Source organism: Equus asinus, chromosome 4, assembly GCF_041296235.1.
Source record: "Equus asinus isolate D_3611 breed Donkey chromosome 4, EquAss-T2T_v2, whole genome shotgun sequence".
Taxonomy (NCBI): Eukaryota; Metazoa; Chordata; class Mammalia; order Perissodactyla; family Equidae; genus Equus; species Equus asinus.
The window spans coordinates 15,943,494-15,960,703 of NC_091793.1; the positions used below are offsets into that span (position 1 = coordinate 15,943,494).

General features: G+C 55.9%; 1 protein-coding gene across 2 annotated transcripts in view; it reads left to right on the forward strand.

Moving 5' to 3' along the window:
* Positions 1–17,210, forward strand: part of CELSR1 (cadherin EGF LAG seven-pass G-type receptor 1) — a 150,210-nt gene that overhangs the window by 64,377 nt on the left and 68,623 nt on the right. For both annotated transcript variants that reach the window (XM_014864366.3, XM_044777684.2), the window contains exons 3-4: positions 9,640–9,862; positions 17,004–17,119. In XM_014864366.3, coding sequence (XP_014719852.3) covers positions 9,640–9,862; positions 17,004–17,119 — 339 coding nt within the window. The remainder of the gene's footprint in view (positions 1–9,639; positions 9,863–17,003; positions 17,120–17,210) is intronic.

The window sequence follows — 17,210 nt, forward strand, 5'->3', positions numbered from 1 at the left end:
TGGGAAGATGAGTAAGCGAGGCCTTTGCCATCGGCACCGTGGTCGGGGCTGGCTGTCCCCCACTGTTTCTCTGGAGGCACAGCGTGGTGGGCCATCGGGCATTGCTGGGAGTCCAGTTTGAGCCCCTGGCCCGAGAGTGACAGCCCCAGACTTCCCCAGGGAGAGTATTCTCTGCTCGCACCCACTGCCCGTTGCCCCCTCCTGAGCTTTCCCTGGTGCAGACAGACAGACATCTCTCTGTCACACTCCCGGGGTGGGGGGCCTGCGGGGCCAGGGTAGTGAGGCGAGGCAAGGCTTGCTCCATAGAGCTGGCCACGCACAGCTGGAGGGAGGGAGTTTGTGTTAAGGAGGGTACTCTGGCTGTTCTCCTGACTCTGGGTGAATTAGGTGCTCTTTTTTCTGGACAGTGATCTGTCCCAAGGAACTCTCTCTCCTCCCAGCACCACGCAGGAAGGGGAATTCGAGCCATAGGTGGGGGGTGCTGAGCTGCTGTTTGCATGGGTGATTAAGGCTTTAGTTAGCATTCCAGCTGAGTTTGGACACGTTGCTGTTTGAGAGTTGGCGCGGTTTCCCTACGAACTGATAAAGGAGTGGGGCCACCTTTCCAGCCCCGCTGCACACAGCTGCCAGGTTTACCTTCCACCCATAGGTCGTCTTCCGCACGGTCAGCAGGAGCATGCCCAGACCCTCAGCCTCCCTCCCTCCCTCCCTCCCTCACCCACCCCTTAGTGCCATGCCCACCAGCAGGGGCCGAGCCCTGTGCCTCCCTTTCCCCCAGGGTGCAGGGCTGGCCCATCCCCACCTGCCCATCCCCTCTCTCTAGGAGACTTTCCCAGGCCCGCCCTCGCTCCCTCCCTCTGATGTCCCTGTGTCCTTAGAACTAAATCATGGTCCTATGTCCGAGATGTCCTCCTGGAGCTGGTTCTTGAGATAGGTAGGACGGACGTCCTGGCCAAGAGGCTGGCCATCCCAGGGGCTCCCCGGGGGACCTCTCCCAAAGCTGGGGGCCTCTTGACAAGGCTGTTCTCAGGCTGTGTAGTCCCCCCCCCCCATGGTCCCTGGAGAGTGGCAGCTGCAGGAGCCCAGAAGGGCACACGGGAGCCCTGGACGACCCTATGTTGGGACTCTGGCTTCTCAGTGTGGGTTCGGGCCCCAGGGCAATGTGAAGGCTGCGTCCCATCAGCACCCAGGGCACATTGGCTGGGGCCCAGGCTGCCCAGGTCAGGACCCTCCTCCAGGCTCTGCCTCATCCAGGGTCCTGGAGCCTCCTGAACCCAATATCCAATATCCTTCTGAACCCATGACCCCGCCCGTCCCCTGGCTCAGGAAGACCCTGCCTTTGCTTTTAGGGGGCTGGAAGCGTCTTGTTGAGGGAGTCGAGCTGGGGTTCTGGGCGTCAGGTCCTGGTGGTCAGCTCGGCTGACCCTCCCCCAGTGCCCCAGACATCTCATGTGCACATGTCCAGGGCCCCCTCTGGTTGGCCTCCTCCCGCCCCAGTCTGGCAGCCAAGACTCTTGAAATCCACGTGTGTTGTGTTCATTTGGCACCTCCTGGGTCCTCAGCTGCTGCCAGCTGGGGCACCCCACAGGCCTCGGGGACAAGAGGGCGCTTTCTCTCCAGCGGCTCCGGGTCCACTGAGGCTTGAGAGATGCTGAGAGGTTTAAGGGGCACTGCTTTCTCTGGGGGACTGTCCCCAGAAGATTTCTGCTGAATCTGGCTGGTTCCCTCGGTGTGTTTAGGATTTGTGGCCGTTTCCTGACTGCTGTAATAAATGACCACAAACCAGGGGCTTACCACGATAGAAGTTAATTCTCTGTTCTAGAGAATTAGAGACCAGAATTCTGACGTCAAGCTGCGGGCAGGGCCGCGCTCTCTCTGACGGCTTCAGAGGAGGGTACTTCTTGTCTCTTCCAGCCTCTGGTGGCCTCAGGCGTTCTTGGCTTGTGGCCCCATCAGTCTGTGCCTCCGTCCTCACGTGGCCTCCTCTTGTCTCTAAACTCTGCCTGCCCCTCCCTCGTGAGGACATGTATGATTACAGAGGGCCCACCCCGATAACGAGGGTCTTCTCATCTCAAGATCCTCACATGAGGCGATCTTCTCTCTTGCCGTCTGAGCTGATATTCCCAGGTTCGGGGAATTAGAGCCTGGGCATGCCTTATAGGGCCACCGTGCAGCACACTTCAGGGTTGGTTCCTTTCTGCCGCCCACCCCCCCCACCCAATGATGGGTGTGAGGAGAGGGAGGGTGGGGAGGACAACCGTTTTCTGAAAGGAGGGGTCCCCAGCTGTGGCTCCGGGCCGGGACTGGCGGGCCAAGGGCTGGGATCCTGCTTGAAGCCCCAGGAGTTTAAAATGCACACCGACGATTCAGGTTCACCCGGTTCCTCCCCTCCAGCGTGTGGGTGACTCCTGTAAGGAAACCGAAGCCGTGCGTAAGCTGGTTGTTATTCTTTGCTGCTGGAATGCATTTTTTATTTGTATTTTTAAAAATGGGTGTGTCTGGGGCTCTCGGAATTTACTTCGAAGACAATAATGAACTCATCCCAAGAAGGCCCCACCTGGGACAGGTGGTGTGGACTTCCGGCTTCCCCTCCCTCCTGGTGGGGCGTCAGGGGGGGTGAGTGGGGGGTCAGGGTCTTTGCAGAGGCCTCTCCTGGCTGCTGGCCCCATGGGGGTGAGGGCTCCGGGGCAGAGCCGGTCACCAGGAGGTGAGACCATCAAACAAGTTTGAAACTTGGGAGGGGCCATAGGAGGTGATGGAAGCAGAACTGAGAGGGTGGAAGGTTGGAAGAGAGCTGGGGCAGGGGAGAGGGGCTGTAGGGGCCAGGGCTGGACAGGGGAGGCCTCCGTCTCAGGAAGTCAGTTAATAACGGGGAGTCAGAATAGAGCACCCCATGCCGGGTGCTCAGCTCAGAGCTTCACAGAATTAGCTCATTTCACCGTGATACCAGCCTCCTAGGTGCTGGGGACAGCTCCAGGGCAAAGAACAGAAATCCTGCCTTCAGGGAGGGATTTCTAGCTGGGGAAACTGAGGCACCGGTCAGGAGCTTGCTCTGGAAACCTCTGTCCCCGGCCTCGGTGCTGTGGGGGATTTGGTGAAGTGGGTGCTGTTGCCCTGGGTGGATGGAAGGATGGGTGGGCGAATTTTCACAGTGTCTAATTATTTGTGACGCACCCTCCCTTTTTCAGACCCTGTAGTGTACCCTGCCCTTTGTGCTTCCTCAGGTCATGAAGCTGCTGATGGGAGTCAGGCTGTTGGATCCTGTCTTCTTGTTAGGATGCCGGACCCCTCTCTGTATCCTCACGTCCAGTGAGGACGGAGGGCCTGGGGTTGTCTTCAGGTCGGTGTGTTTGTGTCTGAGGACCGACTCTGAATTGTCCGTGTCCGCGTCTCCCGGCGCTACGCTCCCTCCGGACGCCCCGTTCTCTGCGGGCCACGCGTGTCTTTAATTCTGCCTAAACTTCAGGCCTCAAGTGCAAAGATGCTTCATGCCCGAGTCCTACCCTCGCGGCCTCTGGAAATTCTAGTTTTTCTAGTTCGAAGCCCTTAGCTGTTTCTTAGGACTAGAAGGCAATTGTCTCTTTATTTATTGAAAAACTTAAGTCATCAAATATTTATTCGTCTTTTCCCTCCAGGCCTGAGGGTCTCGGCCCGGCTGTGCTCCCTCTCCCCGCAGGCCTAGGCCTCTCTCTTCCCCCTATCTGGGAGCAGCCCCCAGGGCAAATTCTTGGCAGGCGCAGGAACTGGTTCATGTCAGCCTCTCTCTGGTTCCAGCCCTGCCCTTCTCTCCCAGACCTGCCGGGACCATCACAACACACGTGTGCACACATACCACACACCATGCATACACCACACACACACACACACACACCCTGATCCTATGCCTCCTCCCTTCCCTCGGCCGTGCCCCGCTTCCCCACCCGTTCTCTATGTAGTGAGGCCAAGGCTCCGTTACCCACTTCTGTGTTCATAGACCTGACCAGGTGGGCGCCTGTCACCCAGTGTCTGGCTTCCACCTGTGGGTCCTGTGCCTCTGCTGGGCCCTCACTGGGCCCTCACTGGGCCTGAGTGATCTCTGTACTCCTCTCTCCACCTTCCACAGACATTCCTGCAGAGCCCAGCTCAGAGGCTCTCCCACCCTGGCACTGGGTTTCTCCTCTATTTCCCTTAATTTTAAAGAATATTTTTTTGTTGCATACAAGAAGTAGTATGTTTTATACACTGCGCCGAGCCTCAGTTTCCTCGTCTGTAAGATGGGGGCATGTAAGAGTTCCCAGAGCAGGGCGCCGTGAGAACTGTGCAGGGACGGACCCGGCTGGGGTGTGGCCGGGCCTCACCCTGTCCTCTGGAACCCTGTGCTCTCAGCACACGCCTTGCAGGGGAGCCCTTGGCCTAAGCCCCGTGAAGCTGGGGCTTCTCCAGGGGACTAAAGCCCTCAAACCGAGGGTCTTTGCCTCTGGCATTGCAGGCTGGGGTCCCCAGGCAGACAGGCAGTGTCCCCTCACGCTCAGCCCCAAGGGTGGTATGGGACAGGCATCCAGTGACGGGGATGTACATGAGGCCGTGGGGGCTGGAGGGGCCTCGACTCCTGGGAGCTTCTGTTTTGCAGTTAAGAATGCTTTTTCCGGGGTGGAGGGAGGTCCCTTCTGAAATTTCTATGTGGGGTTCTGTGTTTGCAGCCGTGGCCAGGAGGCTGGGCCCTGCGTCTCTCATATCGGGGGACTGCCGCGCTGCATGCATTATTGAGCGAGGCTGTCACTTGGCTCAAGTGAACACGATCCTTGGCGTGGGGCGGGTGCACAGCAGGAGGATGGGGTGTTCTCCCAGGTTTAGAATGACTCAGAGCAAGCGTTTGACTCCAAGCAGAACACTAGGACATAGGGAGAAGCCTAAATTTATTTGGACTGAGAATTCCCAAAAAAGGAAAGATACAGTTAAATCTTGATAGTAAGCACATCCGAGAACATTTGTTTCATTAAAGTAATGTTTCTTCTAAGAGCTTTATAAAAAAAATTAAAGATATAGGGCTCACTAAACTTGATCCAAATTATTTACTTCCGGTAAAATGATTTTAAGAATTAAAAACTATCCTTTCACATCTCTTCCCAACTGAGTTCAGTGATCTCAAATTGGTAGCTTGGAATTGGCTGTGACGTGAGCAGGTACATTGTGGATATAGGCAAGTGTCACAGGTGAGGGCTCTCCTGGCGGAGGGCTGGCTGGTAGGATTTGCCAGCACACCACCGCGCAGAAGACACGCTGGAGAAAAAGCCTAAGTTCTTGTCAAGTGTAAGATAATTCTTCATTCATTACATCAGCATATTTGAATCAACTACGTGAATCATGTAGGTTTTATAATTTTGTACAAGCATTAATCACTGGCTTGGAATTGGGGAAATCCTGGCATTTATGACTTCATTTCACAGGCATCCGTTGAGTGCCTGCTTGTGTGCCGGGCACTCATCGGGCGCACTCTCCATGTCTGGCGTCTGTCAGGCCCCCTCTCTGTGCTGGGCGGTCATCGTAGGCCCTGTATACACACAGAAGGCATGCATTAGGCATCCTCTGTGTGCTGGATATTCTTAGACTTGGCCCCAAAACAGACGTGCCCCTGCCCCAGAGCCTGCAGAGACAGATGCTAACGAACAGTCGCACGGTGGGTGTCACCCTGGAGCTGGGATGGGTGCTCACTAGACGGGAGATTCTGCATCCATCAGAGTCTGCCATGGGCGCCCTGGACCTGGTGAGGCCGGCAGGCGAAGCCTCCTGTTGGGGGGCGTGCCTGAGATGGCACAGCATCCAGGCACGGAGAAGCTATGCAGAGGCCAGGAGAGAGGATGCCAGGCTCAGAGGAATATGGTCACCATTGGGTTATCATTGTTGATAGTGGTGAGCGTGTATGAGTATGTACCTACCGGGTGTGTACAGGGCCACTTACATTAGCCCACTGAATGCCCAGCTGCTGTTAGGCCAGAGACCACGTATGCGCAGTGGGCGAGTGTGGTGCAGATGGGGCTGGGCATGTGGCTGAGGGCCAGGCCCCGAGGTGGGGGTAGCGGGTCTTCACGGAGCAGCGGCATTGATTCTAAGCCAGCACGTGGCCCGGTCAGCATTCTGAAAAGCTCTCTCTGGTGTTCCGCGGAGAGCAGGCAGTTTGTGAGGTGAAGAGCGGCTGGGTGCGGAGGGGAAGCCACTGTGCTTGTGCAGATGGGGGCGGCATAGCCTAGGGTGCGGGTGGCCGTGGAGATCATGACACGGGACTCTGGGAGATGGCACTGATGGGAACAAGGGAGAAGGAGGGTGGCTTGCATCCCTGGACAGATGTCAGGACCCTTCCCCAAGTGGGTGACCTGGAGGAGAACAGGTTTGGCGAGGGGAAGGTCAGAGTTGAGGTCTGGGTTTGCAGGGGAGATAACAAGGGGAGCAGTGGTTGGAAGGTTGGGTGTGTGGGCCTGGCCCAGTGCTCCACTCCTTACTGGCCGGGCGGAAAAGGCCAGGGAGGAGCATCTCCCGAGGGCAGAGAAACCAGAGCCTGGCCAGTCACTCTGGAAGCCGGGGAACACAGCCCCGCAGGGTCAGTGCTGCCTCACCTCAGGGCGCTGTGTTTGCAGAGGCCAAAACTTACTATGACTGTAATTTTAGGACAAACACAGAGGGTTGCTATAGTCGATTGAGTGGTATCCCCCCAAACTGGTGTCCAGAACCTCAGAATGAGGCCTCGTTTGGAAATAGGGTCTTTCCAGATGTTATTAGTTAAGGCTCTCAAGATGAAATCATCCTAGATTTCAGGTAGACCCTAAATCCAGTGACTGGTGTCCTTATAAGAGAAAGGAGAGGGAGATTTGAGACGCGGGGAAGACCGCCATGTGATGACAAGGCAGAGATGGGACGATGCAGCCACAGGCCAAGGACCACGGGAGCCACCAGGAGCCAGAAAAGGTAAAAGGATCCGCTGGGGCCCCCAGAGGGAGCATGGCCCTGCCGACACCTTGCTTCTGGACTTGTGGCCCCCAGGACTGAGAGAATAAATGTCTGTCGTTTAAAGCCACCAAATTTCTTGTACTTTGTTGAGACTTAGCTTTGTCTGTAGCTTATTTAAAACAGCAGGATCCTTTCGGTGGAGGGACAGAGTAACCCCTCGCATTCATTACACCCTTTCTACGGGACAGCCAGACGCTTGAAAGGCAGCTGGTCGATCCGCAGTGTCTGAACGTGTAGTCCCCCCGTGGCTTGGGCAGGACGAGTTCCGGCTGCTGTCGTCCTCCCGTCCGCATGGGCCGCCTGCGGTTTCCCTGCAGCCGCTAAAAACCGTATCTGGAAGCAAGAGTCCTGGGCAGGAAAGTCACATTCAGATCTTCCAGAATTGAGCAAAGAGCTCTCCCAGTGGGTGCATGGGGCCTTCCTCTCTCTGGGCCACAGTGGGAGGTGGTCTTTTCCAGGACATCGCAGAGGCCAGGCGAGGAAAGGGAGCCCTTGGGTGAGAGGTCCCTGTCAACGGCGAAGGCAGAGCGAGGAAGCAGTGGTGGCTGGCGGTGGGGACGCGGCGCCTCCCTTCCATCTGGGCGAGTGTTGGACCACCTGGACCAGAGCCCGGATGGGTGGCATGCTGGAACACCTCAGGGCGAGCGCTGTGGGAAGGGCTGTACTGGGCCTCCCTTTGTTCGAGGTCACGGTTCGAGGGGCGCACCCCGCCCTGTGCTCTCACAGCAGCTTTATTCTCCCACAATACGCTGTACTTGGCCACCGACATGCCAAGCTGGAACTTGGAAAGCAAACACTCCCAAATGTCACATATATTTTAAAAGTAGAGATTAGAGAATTTGAAGTCTGTGAAGAAGAACAAATACGCCTTAAGCTAAGCATTTAAAATTAATGCATGGAATTCAAGAAGACTACAGGCCGCCCACCTGGAGAAGAGGCCAGGAGCACTGACTAGCTCGAGTGAGTGTGTGTGAGGGTGTGGCTGCGTGTGAGTGAGGGTGTGTGTAAGAGTGTGAGCATGCAGGTATGAGTGTGAAGCCATGTGTGCATGTGTGTAGACACATGTGTAAGGTGTGTAGTTGTGTGTGTGTGTATGCATGTGTGGGCACGTATGTGAGGTTGTGCGTGTGTGTGTGTGTGCACGGCCTGCCTGGCAGAGTGCTGGAACCCAGCCTTATGTGGCCGGCAGGGCACCCTGGTAACCCAGGAGCCGGGCCGGGGGGATGAAATGGTTTCCATGGATGGCGGAGCCGAGGGCAGGGTCTGCCGTCCTTTTTCTTTCCCTTCTGAGCGGGTGTGAAACCTCTCTGGCCACACGACCCTGGGGGGCAGCCCCTGCCCAGGTGGATGGCCTGTCTGGGGCCTCTGGCCTCTGCTGCCTTGACCTGCCTGGTTGGAAGCAGGGGGAGGAAAAAGAACCCACCCGAGCCCTGCCTGGCCCCGGGGGTGGGCTCAGCCCTGGAGATCACTGCCCTGCACGGTCGTGATTCAGGGAGACGTCCGTGATTTCCGCTTTCCTCCTTGTTTTCACGGGGCTCAGACTGGGCTCACCTTCGCCTAGCTGTTAGGCATTCTTAGGTGTTGCAGCCTGGAGGTGAAGATGGGGGGGTCCTTGGGGGAAGGAGAGGAAGACTCAGATTTCTCAGGAGCACCGTTGCTTTCTGATGATTGTTATGCTAACTACGGATCAGTTTCCCCTGCTCCTCAAAAAGCTCATTTGAGATGTTCCCTTGAGGACTGAAAGGATTTTCTTACACTGATCAATTATTGAGCTCGCTAAAATCCACACGGTCGGAGGTTGGCCTCCCTGAGAAACAGACTCCGGGCGGAGATCTACCTTCTCAAGAGCCATGCCTGGGGGCAGGCGGGGTCAGTCTTTCTGGGAAAGCTTCTGGAACCCTCCCATCACTGAGGGGTTAGGCTCAGGGGAGGACACTGGAGCACAGAGGCATTGCCCTCAGGGAGCTCACAGGCCAGTGGGAGAGACAGACATGACTGGGAACCAATTGGAATCCAGCATTGAACGGGCCGGAGGGTGTGCATGAGAGGCAGTGGGGACGGCGGGCGCGGCAAGAGGCCCTAGGGCACAGTGTGATCCTGGCGTGCCCAGAGCCTAGGTCAAGGCTCTGGTGTGCTCAGCCGTCGCAGCAGACATGGGTGTGCGGGGTTGGCATGAGGCCGTCTTCTTAGTCTCCTTATTTCTAGGTCATTCTCTCGCAAGAGAGAGCCTGGCTCAGCCAGCGGGGTGTTCAGAATGGGGCTGAATGCTGAGAAGTGTTTGTTGCTGCGCGCTCCTCTGCCATCTGTAGTATGGGGGCCCTGGCAGGCCTGGGGCAGGGGCAGGGTTCATGTGACTCCGTCACCTGATGCATTCCTTCCTGGAGACCTCCCCAGGGGTGCTCACTGGGAACCCTCTGACCCACCATCCTTAGACTGCCCACCAGCAGCTGGGTGCCGTAGTTCCAATGAGAACATCGCATGTCTGATTTCAGGGACTCTGGGGTGCTTCTCAGAAACGCCCTATCGCGAGCCTCGGCCCCGTCTCGTCATTTCTTTTGGTAGCAGATTGTGTCGCTCATGGTTCCGGGCCATGGGGGCTGGTTTTCTCCTCCCTGGGCTGGTAGTGTAACCTCTTCTGGCCTCTGCTCTCGTCCCCAGGGGAGCACTGCGAGGTGAACGCTCGCTCGGGCCGCTGTGCCAACGGAGTGTGCAAGAATGGGGGCACCTGCGTGAACCTGCTCATCGGCGGCTTCCACTGCGTGTGCCCTGCCGGCGGGTTCGAGAGGCCCTACTGCGAGGTGACCACCAGGAGCTTCCCGCCCCAGTCCTTTGTCACCTTCCGAGGCCTGAGACAGCGCTTCCACTTCACCATTTCCCTCATGTGAGTAAGAATTCCTATTGCTGGAGCATTGGGAAAGGGGCCCCTCGGGTCTCACGCTTCTCATCCTTTCAGGTGACAACAGAAACCTCGTCGACTGCTAGTTCTTTGCCAGCAGAGTAGCTGTGCTCAGTGCTGCCTGTAGGCCTGCCTACTTAAATTGCAGGGCCCCATGCAGATTGAGAATGGGGGGATCCTTGTTCAAAAATTAAGAATTTCAAGTTGGCAACAACAGAGCATTAAGCCAGGCCTGGGGCCCTTCCCGACTGCCCAGGCCACACACCCACAAAGCTGGCCCTCGCTGTTCTGGTCCCGCTCACTTGCCAGCACTCGGGCATCTCTGACATGCAAGTGGCCAGAGATAGAGGGAAAAGGGACCAGCCGGCTTGGAATCAGGCAGACTCGGCTTGGGTTCCTGACCCCAAGGGGGTGCGGCCTGACCACTTTCAGCTTTGGTTCCTTGATCTGTTAGCACGATGATGCTGGCTTATTGTGTGCTGTGGTCCTTATTTTATTGTTGCACCTTTTTCTCCAAGAGATATAGGCTTAATTTAATTTTTAAAAATCTATCATTTCCACTTTAAAGATTTCTATGAGGTCTAGCTTCGTAGAGTATGGTGGATTTTATATTTGGTCATTTCGTGCCAGTGTTTAGGGGGCCCCTTAGGGCAACAGAGTTTTCTGGTAGGAATGTTGTGTCCTATGCCCTCCTCTGAGCTGCCCTTTGAAGAAGGGGGCATCTCAGAGGAGCGGGCTCCTCTCCTGGGGTCCTGCCTCTGAACGGCTGAGGGCTGCAGTGTAGCCAGCAGGCCCCGTGGAGTGCTGTCGTGAGCCGCACCCCAGAGCGCTCGGCGGTCGAGGCCTGGTCTTCTAGGTAAGTGGCCGGGATGTACCCCTGTTGCCCTGAGACCCAAGGGAGCCGGGAGTATGGGCTGGCTGACTCCAGGGAAAGGATAGCTGGAAGATATGGGTGAGCGCACTGGGCGACGGGGCGGGCAGGCCCTCCCACAGCAGGCCTGGGCCATTCTGAGGACCGCAGGTGTGTCACAGTGGTGCGTTCACAGTGGTGGTGAGCACTGTGGGGCCGCATGCGCTCAGTTTGCTCCAGCACACGTTTATGGAGCACCTGTGGTGTGAGAGGCGCTCTGGGTAGCAGGGGCGAATCAGAAATGACTCTGGTCCCTAGGGACCTTAAAGTCGAGCAGGAGGGACCCTCGATGTCCGTGCTGGAGGAGGGAAGCCCTGATTCCTCAGAGCTCACACAACAGGCAGCAGTGTGGAGACTCTGGGTGGGGGGTGCACGGTTACGCCCCGATAAACTGCAAAAGCCAGCTCTGCAGGCCTGGGATGTTGAAATGCGTATGTTCACGCCCGCTGACATCTCTGCCTCGACGTCCCCTGGGCGCCTCATACTCAGCAGATCTGGGAAGAGCCCCTCATCTCTGTCGCCATCTCTCGGGCCGTATCTGTGGGGTGGCCCGAGGCAGTGGGGCCCTCCTTGTCCGCTCCCCTAACGCTCAATCTCAGTCAGGTCCCATGAGTCTCTCGTCCTCGTGTCTCCCATGTCTGGCCACTTCTCCCTGTCCCAGTCTCCAGCACCTTGGCTCCTGCCACTGTCCTCTCTCCCTGGTGGCAATGGTGTGACAGCACTGGTGTCGTCTGCTTTCAGCCTGAGTCAGGTTGGTCCCTGTGTGACAGTCCTGCCAGGCCTGCTGGCCGCCCAGGTTAAAACCCAAACTTCTTTTTTTTCAGTTTTATTTTTTTATTTTATTGAGGTCATAACAGTTTATAGCATTGTGAAATTTCAGTTGTATGTTATTATTTGTCAGTCACCGTACATATGGACCCCTTTACCCTTTACGCCCACCTAGCAACCCCCTTCCCCCAGTAACCACTAATCTGTTCTCTTTGTCCACGTGTTTGTTTATCTTCCACACGTGAGTAAAATCATACGGTGTTTGTCTTTCTGTGTCTTGCTTATTTTGCTTAACATAACACCCTCAAGGACCATTCATGTTGTTGCAAATGGGACGATTTTGTCTTTCTTTATGGTTGAGTACTGTTCCGTTGTATGGATATACCACATCTTCTTTACCCATTCATCCGGTGATGGACACGTGGGTTGCTTCCACGTCTTGGCTGTTGTGAACAATGCTGCAGTGAACATAGTGGTGCATAAATCTCCTTGAATTGTTGATTTCAAGTTCTTTGGATAAATACCCAGTAGTGGGATAGCTGGGTCATAGAGTATTTCTATTTTTAATTCTTTGAGACATCTCTGTACTGTTTTCCATAGTGGCTGCACCAGTTTGCATTCTCACCAGCAGTGTATGAGGGTTCCGTCTTCTCCACATCCTCTCCAACATTTGTTGTTTTTTGTCTTGGTAATTAGAGCCATTCTAACAGCTGTAAGGTGATATCTCATTGTAGTTTTGATTTGCATTTCCCTAATGACTAGTGATATTGAAGATCTTTTCATATCCCTCTTGGCCATCTGTATATCTTCTTTGGAAAAATGTCTGTTTATATTTTCTGTCCATTTTTTGATCGGGTTGTTTTTTTGTTGTTGAGTTATTTGAGGTCTTTATGTATTTTGGAAATTAATCCCTTGTCGGATATATGATTTGCAAATATTTTCTCCCAGTTGGTGGGTTGTCTTTTCATTTTGTTCCTGTTTCCTTTGCCTTGCAGGAGCTTTTGAGTCTGATGTAGTCCCATTGTTTATTTTTTCTTTTGTTTCCCTTGTCCAAGTAGACGTCCTATTCGAAAAGATGCTGCTAAGATTGATGTCAAAGAGTGTCCTCCCTATATTTTCTTCTAGGAGTTTTATGGGTTCAAGTTGTACCTTCAAGTCTTTAATCCATTTTGAGTTAATTTTTGTGTGTGGTGTAAGATAGTGATCCACTGTCATTCTTTGCATATGGCTGTCCAGTCCAAACTTCTTAGGGCATGGGGCCCTTTATGGCCTGACGGCTGGTGACCCCTGATTCTGGCACCTTGTGCCCTGTAATGTGGCTGCCCTCACTTCCTCATGGACTCTGGACCTGCCTAGCCTCACACAGGCTGTTTCCCCACCCGCTCCTGACAGCCCAACTCCCACTGCTTCCTCCAGGAAGCCCCCTGACCCAGGCCAAGTGACGCTTACGTTCCCACTCAAGTTGGACAGTCGGGTCACTGTCTGCTTGTTTGCAGCCTTCAGCCCCTGACATCCTTGCTCACAGGCTCAGGCCACTGCCTGCCTGGACTGCGGCACAAAGGTCCTGATGGGGGCACTCCGTTAACATGGGGGCTTGAATCATCCGCGGGATTTCTGCATTGTGGCTCAGACCTTCTCACTCTGAACGGGCCTCCAGGCAGGCTCGTTGATTGGGGTAGGAACGCACGCCAGACTTCCTGATCCTGGCTTTTGTCCTGGGTGTCAGACGGGTTGTGCTAAAGTCTCCAGAGCAGATGCACATCCTTTGGAAACCTTAAGTGACCACAGGGGACCCCTGGCTCATGTTTCTTGACTTCAAGCTCCTGGTGACTGTGCCTGTCATCGTCACCATATTGAGGTCCAGCTCTCTGTCCTTGCCTGTCTACCCACTGGCCTGAAACTCCTTAGGGGCTTTTTGTCCCATGTTCCAACAGCCTAGTCGCCCAGGGGTCACTGGGTGGCCGGCTGGTAGTTCCGTGCCAACAAGGTACAAGTGCCTGCTGTTCCCCACCTGTGGCCTCCGAGTCGGCCGGGGCCTCGCGCTCTCCCAGGGGAGGCCTCTTTGGCTCAGTGGAGGGTGAGAGGGGGGTTGAGTTGCAGAGGGCGAACACTCTGGGCATTCTGAGTGGCCTGGGGTGTCTGCTGGGGCCTCTGCAGAGGTGGGCAGACCCCTGCGGCCACCCGGGCAGCACCTGGACCTGCCCACCGTGGTCTGCTCCAGCCCCACAGTAAATTCTTGGGCATGGGCGTCAGCATTGAGTGCAGATGGCGTCCTCTCATTTGGAGAGACTGGTGTCCAGTGAAACACCTCTGGGCTCTGCCCCACTCAGCACCGGGTTCAGTGTGGACCATGCAGCGACAGCCCACGGGTTTTCTGCTGAGCCTGGCCTGGCACCCACATGTCGGATCCATTTCCTTCCCACAGGAACCTGGGAGCTGGGTACTGCTCTCATCCCTATCTTATAGGAGAGGAAACTGAGGCACAGAGAGGTTGGGAAATTTGTCCAAGGTCTCAAGGCTGCCAGGTGGGACCCCCGGGTTTGCCCAGGGCCTGCTTGTCCTGATTTGTAGGCATTTCCCATGGTTCCGTCCATCTTCCTGAGTTTCCCTGTGAGCCAGCTTTAATGAAATAGTTAGAGTGGCCCATCCGTGGAGCCCATGTGCCCCCGGGCCTGTCTCCTGGCTCTCTCTCTGATCCTTAGAGCCATACCCCTTCCCAGGGGCCTGGGAAGAGGGTAGGTGGGAGACACAGCTCTGCTTGGCTCTCCAGGAGGCAGCAGCGTTTGACTGGAATCGGTTCTGAGGTTTGGGCCGCGTGGAGGCCCACTGTTTTCGGGTTGTCGTCCACGTTTGGGCCCATGCACCTTGGCTCCACCGCTCTGTGAAATGGCTGATGAGGGTCCCTTCCCAGGGCGTGCCTGAGGGCTCGGGGTGTGGAGGAAGCACCTGGCGCCGATGGCAGCTCCCGTTCCTCTGGCTGTAGCATGGGCAAGCGGTGTCACCCCTTAACACAGGCCGTCGAGCACTGGGCCCTGTATGCCAGGCCCTGCGTTCTGGAGCTCTGCCTGCTTGGAACGCAGGGTCCCTGGCCTCCGCCCCCAGCCCTGCACTCAGAAGGCTGCCCCGTGGGCACAGCCTCCAAAAGTGAGGCTCCCCCATGGGATCTCTGGCCACGCTGTGTCCCGTATGACTTGATGTTTAAAACAGTGGGCTTCTGTGGGTGCCCAACTCCCAAATCACAGGCATCCTGTGTTTTCGGTCCTGTGTCTCCATCACATGTGGTGCAGCGAATAAGCTGCAGGAGGGGTCCCCGTGGGAGGCTGACCTAGAAGGTGACCAGCAGGCCTGGGGCCGGAGACAGGCAGGCCTCTGGCAAACCTGCCGGAAACCAGCGAAGGGAGTCTGTGGGCCCCAGACTCTAGAGAAAGTAAAAAGTAGTGTTTAATTACACATCCACGTAAAGTCACGTTATGTCCACTTCCTCGTCAAATCCAGTATTTTTAGACGATTGCATTTGGCAGCAATTTATGGGTGATTTCTGGTATGCGTGGCAATGGCTAAGGCGTCAGGGCCACCGCAGGGAACGACTTCAAAAGCAGAATCATAAGAAACCCTCTCAGGATTTTGACAGAGGAACAGCTACACCTTGGGGGCTGTGGTTGCTTTGGGGTGGGGCCTGGAAGGTGCGGGGGCCTCCGTTCCTCCGAGGGGCCCCACCGTGAGAAAGGTGGGCCGGGGCACCCGCCACGGCTTTTGTTCCCACCGGTTCTTTCGCGGCCGGGTCTCCTCTTTCTGGTTTCTGGTTGCCGAGCAGGCTCCGCGTTCCCAGCTGCCGCTCCTCCCCTCCCCGCCCGGCCTTTGTTCTCCCCGCCGGCCCGGCCCCCTCCCTGAGTCTCGGTTCTGTTTCTGGCCTTTCCTCTTTTTACTTGCGCTGCTTGGACCCTCCCCTTGGCCCAGGGTCCCTTCTTAGCTCTCCGTCCCCAGCGTGGACGGGTGCCTGCCCCGAGGGTGGTATCCAGGGCATTCCACGCCCTCACCCACAACAGTGAGGCCCCCCGGAGAGCAGCAGGGCTGGCCCGCGAGGCTGGGGAGAAGCCCGGCGTAGAGTTGGCCCCAGGCTTGCTTCAGCGCCCTTCCTCTGCTCCTCCCTCCGCGCCCGAAGCGCCCACTTGGCCATGCGGGTATTTTTTCTTGAGAGTTTGTCATCGGTTCTTGCTGCTTTCTAAACAGAGGGGATTCAAAGTCTGGAGTTTGTGTAACTCAAAGAAAAGGGGCAGATGCCTGAGGCTGGTGCCGACAGACTCTTGCTGCATGAAAACGGATAAACCAACCTTGAGTCAAAAGAAGGAATTTCCCCCACTTAATCTCTGATGAGAGAGACAGCCAGCCAGCTCAGGAAGTAGTCCCGAATTCATTCAGGAGGTTTGCCGGGTTCTCTGTGACCACGGCTGTTGGGGAGTCTAAGGACCCCCTGTCAGGGACCCTCGGGTCTAATGGAGCCACTTCCTCAGGACTGTGTGGGTGGAGAAGGGTTTCTGAGGTTTATCTCTTGTCGGAGTAAGTGGATTTTCACTCTTTGAAAGCTTAGAGCCTGACACGTATGTTCATTTTCATGCCTCTGTTCATTCACTCACTCCTTCGTTTATTCAGCACGTCATTATTAAGTGTTACGTGGACCGGACCCTGTTTTGGGCTCCGGGAGGCAGCAGTGAATGAGAGTGATAATGTCGCCCCTTAAGGATCACACATTCTAACAAATAAACACGCAGGATAAACTGAGTGATGTAATAGACTGATGGGGTGGGGCACAATTTAGATAAAATGAGTTAGGGAAAGTGCAATTGGAGTGACCCCTGAGAGATCCACAGAGCCAGGGAACGTCATTCCTGAGCAGCAGGTACAAAGGCCCCAGGGCAGAGAAGAGTGTAGTGTTTGGGAGCAAAAGGACACAGTGTGGCTGGAATGTGGTAGTGGAGACAAGGGGCCCTGAGGTGGTCCATCAACCCCAGCCCCCTTGCACAAGAAGCTGCTGCATCCCGGTGCCCTGGCAGACATACGTGGGGCATTTACTTCCCATAGCAGATGTGCTACTTGAGTTTTCCGTCCAAATCTCTCTAATTGTATATAGCGGCTGTGTCGTCCTCCTAGAACCTTGTGCAAATGTAATCTTTTCACATTGTATACGCCGTGGAAACCAAATTCCCCCATGGAATCTGGCCTGCTACTTTTAGCAAAGAGCATCGTTAATCAGGTTTTATGGGCTGTCAACTCCTGAGGAGAAAAATGAGTGCCCGGGGCCAGAGTCTTTCTTGCGTGCGCCCCTGGCTCTCACCCTCCGCTGGCTGGGCTTGTCGAGTCTGGGCAGCCCCTCGTTTCTGCGCCCGCTGCCTGCAAACCTTCTGTGCCAGGGTCACTCACTGTGTGACGTCCTTCCGCTCGGCCCCGCAGGTTTGCCACCCAGGAGAGGAACGCCCTGCTGCTTTATAACGGCCGCTTCAACGAGAAGCACGACTTCATTGCCCTGGAGATCGTGGACGAGCAGGTGCAGCTCACCTTCTCAGCAGGTAGGGCCTTCCCTGCGGGAAGGAGCTGCTCTTGGAGCACGTGACAGGCGCTCAGTGGGTCCAGCTCACCCTAATCCTGTGCGGCACCTTC